This window comes from Mus caroli, chromosome 11 (assembly GCF_900094665.2).
Source record: "Mus caroli chromosome 11, CAROLI_EIJ_v1.1, whole genome shotgun sequence".
Taxonomy (NCBI): Eukaryota; Metazoa; Chordata; class Mammalia; order Rodentia; family Muridae; genus Mus; species Mus caroli.
In genome coordinates, this window is record NC_034580.1 from 70,548,542 (window position 1) to 70,560,254 (window position 11,713).

General features: G+C 45.9%; 1 protein-coding gene across 1 annotated transcript in view; it reads left to right on the top strand.

The window, feature by feature from the left end:
* Positions 1-9,311, top strand: part of Pitpna (phosphatidylinositol transfer protein alpha) — a 37,210-nt gene extending 27,899 nt beyond the window's left edge. The window contains exons 8-12 of the mRNA XM_021176679.2: positions 1,795-1,872; positions 2,009-2,119; positions 2,802-2,924; positions 7,882-7,947; positions 8,701-9,311. Coding sequence (XP_021032338.1) covers positions 1,795-1,872; positions 2,009-2,119; positions 2,802-2,924; positions 7,882-7,926 — 357 coding nt within the window. The 3' untranslated portion in view covers positions 7,927-7,947; positions 8,701-9,311. The remainder of the gene's footprint in view (positions 1-1,794; positions 1,873-2,008; positions 2,120-2,801; positions 2,925-7,881; positions 7,948-8,700) is intronic.
* Positions 9,312-11,713: the final 2,402 nt, after the last annotated feature.

The window sequence follows — 11,713 nt, forward strand, 5'->3', positions numbered from 1 at the left end:
AAGACAGGGTTTCTCTGTGTAGCTCTGGCTGTCCTGGAACTCACTCTGTAGACCAGGCTGGCCTCGAACTCAGAAATCTGCCTGCCTCTGCCTCCCAAATTCTGGGATTAAAGGCATGCACTACCACGCCCAGCTTACTGATATCTTCTCCTTTTTTTTAAGATATATTTATTTATTTTATGTATATGAATATACTGTAGCTGTCTTCAGAGACACCAGAAGAGGGCATCAGATGATTGTGAGCCACCATGTGGTTGCTAGGAATTGAACTCAGAACTTCTGGAAGAGCAGTCAGTGCTCTTAAACGCTAGCCATCTCTCCAGCCCACTGATATCGTCTTAATCAATACTAATTCTTCACCACAGCCTCCCAACAGCAATTATCCCAGTAAGGCATAGTTTCACTTCAATGGTTCTGGTCTTTTGTTAATCACAGCTGATTCTTAAACCCCAGCTAACCCTCCCATAGCATCTTAATTAAAAATAACAAGTGGCCCAACAGAGTCTTTAAACTTCCCTTTGAAGCTTACAAGCCAGGCCTCTATTTCTGCCTTGCCCTCAGCATTCTTATCCTCAAGCTCTTGCAGAACAGCCACTGAGACTCAACATTCAGCCACTTCTCAAGTCTGTCTCCAAACACATGGTCAGGCCCCACAACATTCCCACACACACACTAGCCTGGTACCCAGGCCTCTCACAACAATACCCCACTAGCCTGGTACCCAGTTTGTCTCAGGGTTACTTTTGCTGTGGTGAAATATCATGACAAAAGCAGAGGAAAGGGTTTATTCTGATTATCACAGTTCATTATCAAAGGAAGCAGAATGGGGCATGGAGGCAAAGGCTGTGGAGAGTGCTGCTTGGCTTGCTCAGCCTGCTTTCTTATAGAACCCAGGACCACCAGTCTAGGGAATAATGGACTGGGCCCTCCCCTACCAATCACTAGTTTAGAAAATGCCCTTATCTACAGTCCAGTCTTATGGAGAAATTTTCTTTTCTTTGGGCATCAGATTGCATTACAGATGGCTGTGAGCTACTGTGTAGTTGCTGGGAATTGAACTTAGGACCTCTGGAAGAGCAGTCAGTGCTCTTAATCACTGAGCCATCTCTCCAAACCTGGAGACTTTTTTTTTTTTTTTTGGTTTTTGGAGACAGGGTTTCTCTGTATAGCCCTGGCTGTCCTGGAACTCACTTTGTAGACCAGGCTGCCCTCGAACTCAGAAATCCTCCTGCCTCTGCCTCCAGAGTGCTGGGATTAAAGGCGTGCGCCACCACGCCCAGCTGGAAACATTTTCTTAATTGAGGTTTTCTCCTCTGCAATGATTTTAGCTTGTGTCAAGTTAACATGACACTGTTTAGTACAGCTGAAGTGGGGGTGATGCTCACCTTTAACCCAGCACACACAGGAGGCAGAGGCAGTCAGATCTCTGAGTTTGAGGCCAGCTTGGTCTACAGAGTGAGTTCCAAAATGGCCAGGTTTACATACAACTGTATATTTTGGAAAACAAAACAGAACAAGAAACTATCCAGCAGACAGACTTTATCTTGTCTGTAAGATTCTCCCACACTCCACACCAGCATTTTCAAGAACTACTATAGCTGGGCATGGTGGTCAGCTTCGTCTACAGAGTGAGCTGGTGCAGGCCCTCCAGGGTTACATTAGAAACGCCCTGTTTCACAGCAACAAAAAACTGGCATGAAATGCCCTCTCATGAAAACTTTGCCATTTCCTCCTTCTCACCTCCCTTTCCTCTTCTCTCATCCTCTCTTCCAACCCCATTCCCACTATTCTCAGGATTACAAGGCAGAGGAAGACCCAGCAAAATTTAAATCTGTCAAAACAGGACGAGGACCATTGGGCCCGAATTGGAAGGTAAAGTCACACCCTTGCCACCAGGGGGCAGGCACGTTGTGGGTGGGCCTCTCCTCTTGGAGGAGGCTGTGTGTGGGGTTCAGACCACCTGAGATCTTTTACTTACGAACCTGCTTCTGGGTGTTTTCTACTGCAGCAAGAACTTGTCAATCAGAAAGACTGCCCATATATGTGTGCATACAAACTGGTTACTGTCAAGTTCAAGTGGTGGGGCTTGCAGAACAAAGTGGAAAACTTTATACATAAGGTAAGTTTGCAGGATGAGGCCTTTCCATGTGTCTGCGTTCTGAGACCAGTTGGTCCCAGTAACTGACCTGTTCCTCGGTCGCTAGCATTGGAGTCTTGGGTTTGCTTTGCTAGCCTCTCCCTTGCACATACTGTTCTACATTTTAATTCTGTCCCTCTACGGGCAGCACATGTGACAAGGAAAGAAACGAAGGTGAAAGAAGACAAACAGGAAAGGCTTTGCTGTGCTTGAACTACACAGAAAACAAGTTTTCCTTTTTAAGCCAGAAGGCAAGAGGCACTTTGAGCCAAACTCCCAAGTGTCCCAGGGTACAGAACTGGACAGACTTAAGCCTCTTAATTCTCACATGTGTTAGAATCACACTTTTGGGCCACATTTTATACCTGCTGGCTAGTCATAACCCAGCATTAGGTACCAGAGACTGTAGAGAATTTGGCCAGATCCCATGAGCAGCCTGTCTTGATAGTATTTGGGACAATGGGTTCACCTGTAAGGTGGATGGCCATCCTTACTGGAACACTAACCTGCCAGAAACAGTTGGGCAAAGGTCACTGACCTGGGTGTGATCCAGATAAGGCAGCCAGGCATCACTCTTCCCCTCCACCCAGTAAATGAATCCTGAGGAGGAATGCAAAGGGGCCTTTCCTCTCCGCTCTCTGACTTGTTTCCCTTCTCCTCATAGCAAGAGAAGCGTCTGTTTACAAACTTTCACAGGCAGCTGTTCTGTTGGCTTGATAAATGGGTTGATCTGACTATGGATGACATTCGGAGGATGGAAGAAGAGACGAAGAGACAGCTGGATGAGGTGAGCCGGATGCCAGGGAACTCATAAGTGTGTGACTGTCAAGGAGACTGGAACTTGGACACATCTAAAGGCACCATCAGCCAGTTGTTCTAAGAACAAGCTCAGCTCTGTTGTGGATAAGGTTACTGCCAGGCAGTATGGGAACTATAAGGAGAACAGTCTGTGCTCAGGAATACAGTGTGGCTGAGGTCTTGGCACAGGCACAGAGACAAATATGGTAGTCTGCACCTGATGCCAAGTGAGTAATACACCCGCTGCAGTGACTCTTCAGTCAGCGTGGGGGATGGTGCTAGGCTATGGAACTTGAGGTGACCGTGGAACCAGGTAGGTTCAGCTGATCTACCAGTACACTCGAGAGGACAACCACAGCACAGGCAGAAGTCCATTGCTCTGTGTGGTTGTTCCAAATTATTTTTGCAGGTGAGAGGATTTCTTTGTTTTTGGTTATTTTTGTTTAGTTATTTTGGTTTTGAGCTTGGCATTGATCCCAGGAGGAGAGCAGTTTGCTCTCTGAGAGCCTGAAGACCCAGATCCTTGCTTACTTAGGGAATAAAGTCTTCCCCCAGAGGTCCATTTAGGAGCTGCTCAGTGAAAACCAGTAGGCACCCTCTTTGCTCTTGTTTGTGCGCTGTCTCACAGTGTGAGAGGCATCTTCAGCTGAGGCAGGTGAGGCTCAGCACTGCTCTACTGCAGCCTGCAGGTGACAGTCAGTGTAAGAGCCCAGTGCTGCCGGGTGTGGTGGCACAAGCCTTTAATCCCAGCACTTGGGAGGCAGAGGCAGGCGGATTTCTGAGTTTGAGGCCAGCCTGGTCTACAGAGTGAGTTCCAGGACAGCTAGGGCTACACAGAGAAACCCTGTCTTGAAAAACAAAACAAAACAAAAAAAACCTACATGCCCATGGCGGTCCTGCCCTCCTAAGGCAGGAAGCTCTTATCTTTTTAAGGCATGCCTGAATGCCCATTAGAGGACATGCTTTCCAGCTGAGGGCCTGCCCCCAGTGCTGCGGTGCCCACCACACAGATGTTCCATACTTCATTGCTAGGCTAGGGCAGAACCTGGGCCCAGAGCCCTTCTTCCTTCCAGAGCCTCCCAGGGAAGTTTCTACCTTCTGGGATGACATTCCTCCCAGGCTGACTCACTGGGAAATGGTGTGCAAGTTAGTTCCTGCTGAAGGCGGATGTTTTAGTTATTCATTCAGCCACCTAAAACGGGCAAGTGGCAGGATTTGGAGCACAGCCCCAGATTCTTTAGGAAGAATCCTCAGGAAGTTGTAGACCTAAGTCACATTGCTAATTCTGTTTGCATGAGAAAGAGGCTTGAATCCTGAGGTCTTAATAGTCCTACCCTCCCCTGCTCCCTGCAGAAGTTAGCAGATGGAGCAGATGGAGGATTGTAATCAAGGTTTGACAGGGACTCTCAAGTCACTCTCTGCCTAGTAGTGCCCAGCATAAAGTAACTGGGTTTCCTGGAAGCATTACAGTTCTTTGTCTGTTCTCTGGAGCTGTTAGCATGGGTAAGAAAGGTTCCTGGTTTAAGCACAGCACCAATAAATAAAATAAAATAAGTCGATAAATAAGTAGATTAATAAATAAAGTGGTTCCCAGCACTCGGGAGGCAGAGGCAGGCGGATTTCTGAGTTCGAGGCCAGCCTCTACAGAATGAGTTCCAGGACAGCCAGGGCTATACAGAGAAACCCTGTCTCAAAAATAAATAAATAAATAAATAAATAAATAAATAAATAAAGTAAGTGGTGCTGTAGTTCTGGGGAAAAGTATCCAAACAATCTTGGGAATCTGCCTTCCTCACAGTCCAAACTTGGTAGTCCTTAGAGTCAGGGCTTTGCTTCGAACTTGTGCTCACTCCTGCATGAAATGACACTCTAGTATATAAAGGGTTGTGCAGTAGCTCAGACAGACACTCACTGTCCACCAGGGAAGCGTGGATACAAGGGACCTCTTTGGAATTAGAATTTTAAAACTAACTTGTAATGGAAGAGAAAGAACCAAACCATGTCATTGTAGAATATGTTTTAACCTCTAGCAACTGCTCAGGCCCTCATGCGCTAATGTGAGCCCTGGCTTGGTTTTCTCTCTTGTCTAAAAATATAGTCGATGGGCTGGGATATGGCTTGGTGGTAAAGCACTTAAGTGTCTAGCAGGCACAAGACCATACATACAAAGCTTTAAAACGTTTTTACTGTTGTTTTTAAAAAAGACAGGGTGTGTAGTCTAGTCTAACCTCAAAGTCTTTATGTAGCCAAGGGTCACCTTGAGTCTTCAGTCCCCCTGCCTTTACCTTCTGAGGGCTAGGGTTACAGCATGCATCATATTGCTCTCTCTGCAAGTACTGAGGATCCAATCCAGGGCTCTGCGTCCTGAGCAAACACTCTTCCAGCTGAGCTACATCCCCAGCCCAAAAGACTTTTATTTTGTTTTTCTGATTAAGATTCTGTAGTCTCAGCCAGGCAGTGATGACACACACCTTTAATCCCAGCACTCAGGAGGCAGAGGCAGGCTGATCTCTGAGTTCAAGGCCAGCCTGATCTACAGAGTGAGGTCCAAGACAGCCATGGCTACACAGAGAGAACCTGTCTTAACAAAACAAAACAAAAAGTAGAAAGAGGAAGAAGAAGAAGAGGAGGAGGAAGATTCTGTAGTAGTGTCTTTCCTATTATGGGTCTGGCCCCTCTCCCACCTGTTCCTTTGTGGTTAGCTGAAAGCTGCCTGATATCTCTGCTCATGCTCTGCCCAGAGGCTGCTGGGAGCTGATCTGCCTAGGGTTATTTCTTGCCTCTGAAAGTGGAAGACTTTCTGACCGCTAGCTCTCTATTAGAATTTAGTTTAGGTTTTGAAGTCTGAACAGGTTACCCAGAGATACACAAATTTCTCTGTAATGAAGTACCTAACAGATACCACATCTGGAGTTCATAGTTTTGAGTTATGGTGAATTTGTGTTTCGAGGAGTAGGCCAATAGGAGAAGCCATTCTATTCTGGGCTCAGTTGCTGGGATGGACAAAAGAGAATGTGCACTCCGGCATTTTAGGCTGGTGAGTGGCTAAGTAAAGGCTCCTCCTGCAAGCCTGACGCCCAGTGTTGGGGTCTCCCTGGAGAGAACTGACTCACAGAGTAGCCTCTGCTCTAACTGAGCCATGACACACACACACACACACACACACACACACACACACACACAGAGTTTCCCATAACATCCACAGAAGCAAGCTCTCATCTTAATTTCCTCTGACCTCACAGAGCTCTGTCTCAGAGCAGACCATCTGGAATACCGGCCGGAGTATTAAGACACAGTCATAGCTTTATTTTGAAATACAATATAATTTCTCAGGACTACTGTGATATTTAAGTGTCAAACAAACACTGAAGGACATGCCTGTAACCCTGACATTTGGGAAAGTGAAGGAAAATAATAGTAAAACTCTGAGCTGGGAGACAGGGTCATGAGAGCCATCGAAGTTTGAAATGACTCAAGTCTCCAGTCATGTGAGCCTCCTCCCCGCCAACAGGGTCTCCAGGCTTCAGATTCCCTATTGTGTGAGGACCGTGGCATGCACCATCAGTGGTTTTACATACGAAGTTCTAGATCTGCCACCGCCACCGTTACACAGTGACAGCCTGTCCCAAAAAACAAACCAGAACAAAACAAATCCATTCGTGTCATATAGGCCTCAAGAGACAGGAAATACACATTCTTAGGACAGTTTACTATAAGCTTAAAACAATGAAACAGTGAATTATTTCAGCAGGACCCCTTGTCCCTTGACAGGAAGGGAAGTGGCCACATTCTTTGATAGGAAGTTGCATCTTTTTTTTGAGAAGTTTTTTTTTAGATTGACTTATGTCTATGAGAGTTTTGCCTGCATGTATGTATGTGTACCACAAGCATACAGGGTTATAAGCTGCCATGTGGTTGTTGGGAGTTGAGCCTAGGGCCTCTGCCAAGAGCAACAAGTGCTCTTAACTGCTAAGCCAGAAATAGAAACAGAGAGATAGGGGGCTGGTGACAGAGGTCAATCCCCAGAATCCACATAGAAGTGAATGGAGTAAAGCCACTCCTGAAAGTTGCCCCCTGACCTGGACATGTGTACTGTGACATGGACGTGCACCACTCCCCACCCCACATACACACTAGGACAAGCCCTGGGGCCGATTCCTTAGCCCACAAGCCCACTTCCACTCTCCACAGTGCTTTTTCCTATCTTAATGAGCAGTTCAGGGGCCACAGAGCTAGCTCAAGGGATTAGGGTGCTTGCTGATCTTACAGAGAACCCAGGTTTGATTCCCACCACCCACACGGCAGCTCAGGATCATCTGTAACAACATCTCTTCTGGCCTCTGTGGTCACCAGGTACATACATGGTGCATATATACTCACACATATAAATAAGAATAAATACAAAAATAATAAAAATAAACAATCTTTTTATTTTGTGCCTAACTTAAAAGGCATGATTTTTCTTTCCATCTCCACCTGGCATACCAGGATCTTCAGTTCACCCAGGCTGTACTTTTCTCTTAAATGCCAATAGAATTGTCCTTGAGCTTTGAAAATAAATAAATGAAGTAGAAATTAAAACATAAGTAAATAAGTAAATAAAAGTAAAAAGAAAATAGCCAGCCGGGCGTTGTGGCACATGCCTTTAATCCTAGCACTTGGGAGGCAGAGGCGGGTGGATTTCTTGAGTTCGAGGTCAGCCTGGTTTACAAAGTGAGTTCCAGGACAGCCAGGGCTATACAGAGAAACCCTGTCTCCAAAAAGAAAAAAAAGAAAAAAGAAAGAAAGAAAATAGCCTTGGGCTTAGCATTGGTAAATTTTAGGTTTGGTGCGCACACACACAAATATTCTGCCCTGTTGGCAGGATCAAGAAGACAGGGTGCACTCATGGTAGAGTTCCATCAGCAACAAAAGCTTTCAATTTCCTTCTGCTTTTTCTGTTGCAGATGAGACAAAAGGACCCAGTGAAAGGAATGACAGCGGACGACTAGCGCCACCGCCCTTTCTGCACTGTACGTACTGAGTCGTTGTCACTGGGCTTGGGTCCTCAAGGCCAGCAGCTCCCTGTGAAATGAGAAAACCTACTTCATTCCTCATCTGGCACTCTAGGACTGATGGTCACTGCCGTGCTAACGAGGGGACTCCTGGGTTTCCATAGAAACAAATTATGGACATTGTTTATTTCAGGGGCTGGAAGACTTTTTACCCAGGTCATAGGGCTAAGTTGGGGTGTCCCTTGTTTTGCCTGTTACTGTTCCCCAAGGCCTGTCCTGTGAGATCCCAAAGGTGGCTCTTCTTCAATGTATACTTGTATATAGAATACAAAGTATAGCTGTTTACTTGAAGACTCATTCTGCAGCACAGAATGAGACACTTGACTCAGCCCCCAATTATGCTGAGAGGAAGTTATCTGCTCAAAGAGCACCTTCTAGCACCAAGAGGCTAAGAAACCCTAGGACCTTTTGTTCTCTGGCTTTCCCATGGTTCTTTTTCACCCAGGCCTGTGTGAGTGCTAGCTAGGCGAGCGCTATATCCCCAGCCCAACCCATGTTCTTAAGCAGCTTCTGGGGATGAAGAGGAGGATTAAGCAGATGCCAGTTTTGTAGTCAGTGCCAGAACCTTAGTACTCTCTCTCCAAGGCCCCCACCAACTGGCACGCCTCCTCATGGCATCTCTCCACTGTCATGATTTACTGTGTGCTTCTGGTTGCCCTTGTTGCTTCCTTAATAATTTTTTTTCTTTTTCTTTTTCTTTTTTTTTTTAAGTTTTGCAAGACATTGGTCAACAGGAAGGCCCAGCAGCTCCACCCTCCTGAGTGGCAGGCCATCTTCGGACGCAGCCTTTCTGTGCTCATTCTTCAGGCAACTTTCAATCCCTTACTATAGCTATTTCTAGATGCCCTTTAACATTGTGAACAAATAGACCGTCTGGTATTATAAAGCCTGTGTGTGCGGGAGCCTGATCCTCTAAGATATATGGTGTAGCTGCTGTGTTTACAGCTCATCCTCTCTCCACTGTGCTCTGACCCATTTCTGTATGCCCTCCCCTTTTATTTCCAAGTGATGTTCTCAGTCTTTCCAATGAGCTGCCTTTTGTGATGTGATTATTTAAGCTCATTTATTTCAGCCTTGGGATAAACTGAGCTATTTTGCTTCCTGGGCAGATCTTTGGCAATGCTGAATATTCACTTGGGGAGAGAGGAGGAGTTAAAAATACAGAGACACCTACCCCCAGCTCCTCACAATAGGAATGTGGCTTCAGACCCCTGACCTCTGCTCCTAGTAACCTCTTGTTTGCGTGCTCTAAGCACCAAGAAGGCACCCAAGGCCCAGCCAGTCTCAGAAAATTTAGCAAATAATAAATAACCCCTACTCGAGTCATTGCATCTCTGGTTAATATTCTTAGAAATCTTGGCTTCTCAGCCCTCCTGTTGCCCACTCTGTCTGGATCTCTTTGTAGAGCCTACAAGAACCCACCATTGCCCAGCTGGAGAATTGTCCAGTGTGGCCTGTAGACACCAATCAGACCCCCCAGGAGTGCTGTATGTCCGTGCTCCTTTTCCCTTTTGGGCTGGTGCTGCCACTCAGCAATAATCCTCTCTGTGCTTTCTTAGACCCCTGTCCTCTGAGGCTGGTTAGGATGCAAGAGTCCTGGTCTTCTCATGCTGCACAAAACAAGCATGCAAAAAGCTTTTATCCCTAGCAAAACATGTACCTTCCTGTTTCTAATCACTGGACAAGAATTTGCAGATCGAGAACTCAGCTCATCCTGCCCCACACTGAGTTCTGTCCTGGACAATCAAAAGCAAGCCGTGACTATAGCCTGGAACAGTTAGCACAGCAGGCTGCTGAAGCCCAGGCTCCAGGGGAGCGGAAGCTGCAGAGCACTAGTTTTTCTAGATGGGCAGAAACTGAGGATGCCTTTCTGGTGGGAGAGTGGGATAGAATTGTGTCACCTGACATTTCCCAAGCCTTCTTCAGTCAGTCAGCCCAGTGTGTAGTGATCCAAACCCATGATTGCCAGGGTACCTGTTAGAGACCAAATCTCTACTAGGGGAGTGAGAAGTAGGATGGATCATTCTCCTTGTTTTTGTCTATGTTGGCCTTACTCAGTTCTAAGTGCAATAAGGCAGTGTCTCAGGGACTGCACCTGTGACATCCTGACTGGATGCTTCCCTGTGGTCCTCCTGGAATAAGGGTAGACAGATTTGGGCCCCTCAGCATGGTTAGCTCTGACCTTCCTTGAGGTTCTTTTGAGACCAGGAGATGTCCGGTTACAGACACCTTCCAAGGTATTAGTCTCCTCACCTTGTGGAGTCTTTAGGAATGCACTTGGGGCATCTTGGTGATTAGCATATCAGCTGCTAGTAGCATGGGGAAGTTGGAGAAGAGGCATTCCTAATGGAGAAAAACATAAATGTTCTCATATAAGCTCTGTATTACCTATCAAATCATATTTGTGCTTAAAGATTTTCCTTCAGTAACTAGGTTAAAGTTCAGATGTGTTATCTTGAGAGAAGTTGATACTCTACACAGATAGTTTACATCATAATGAGGGTCAAAAGATATTTGTCTCCTTCAGCACTTCATAAGATCTATACATATCAGTCACATTGGCCTCAATCCTGGCCTGCTCTTACCTGCCTTGCGCCCCAGCTGTTGCCCACATTTGAAAGCATCCAAATGATCCGAACTAGAATTTCCTGAGACCAGCCTGGATTTAGGGCTCCTGCTCACATAAACACAAAGGAGGGATGTCCCTGTCTTGTTCCATCCCCATGGGTGGTGTTGCTGCTGGACAAGTGTTGGCTTTTAAGTATCCCCTTCTTTTACCCACCCCCAAAATTAACTAGCACTCAAGAGGGCTGGTGATGAAAGGCTCACCTCTGGTGAGAATCGCTGAGAGTGCGACATGCTTCTTCAGACTGGCTGCTTCCATTACATTTCCAGGGTCTGCTTTACTCCCAGCGGGAGCAGCAGTGTCTCTGCACAAGGCCTGCTGGGGAGGGACAGGTCAGGGTCACTGCTGTGGGCATGTGTGTATCCTTCCACATTCTTCCTTTCAGTCCCTCCTGGACCTCTGACGTCCTTGGGTTGGTTCTTAGTGGTACTTCTTTTACAGACTACACTTTATAGAACTGATTAGATTTCCTGTTTATTTAATGTGAGTTTGTGCCTTTTTGTCTCAATCTTCCAATACAGGTATATTGGGGAAAAAAGCAGTCTAATAAAATCCTAGACAGAGTTTTTTGGAGTCTAGCTTATTGGTGATGTTCCTATGTCCATTTTTCAACTTAAGATGTCCTTAAAGCTCCTACTGATATCTCCCCAGTTTATTTACAGGAGAGGATTATGAAAAGATACAATGGTGTTTCTGACATTTTATGTAAATAAAGTATTCCTTGTCCAAAAAAGTCACAGTATGGATTCGGGCTGGGGTATGGTATAGCTCAGTGGTAGTATTTACCTAACAGGCATAAAAAAAGGTCAATTAAAATATTCCCATGTCAGCCGGGCGTGGTGGTGCACGCCTTTAATCCCAGCACTCGGGAGGCAGAGGCAGGCGGATTTCTGAGTTCGAGGCCAGCCTGGTCTACAAAGTGAGTTCCAGGACAGCCAGGACTATACAGAGAAACCCTGTCTCGAAAAAAAAAAAAAGAAAAAAAAAAACAAAAAAAATAGTCCCATGTCAATTCAATTTTCTTATGCAGCAGTGCATATCTGTAAGCCATTTTTGCTTTTGTCTCTCTTTTACTCTACTAAGCAATACATTTAATTT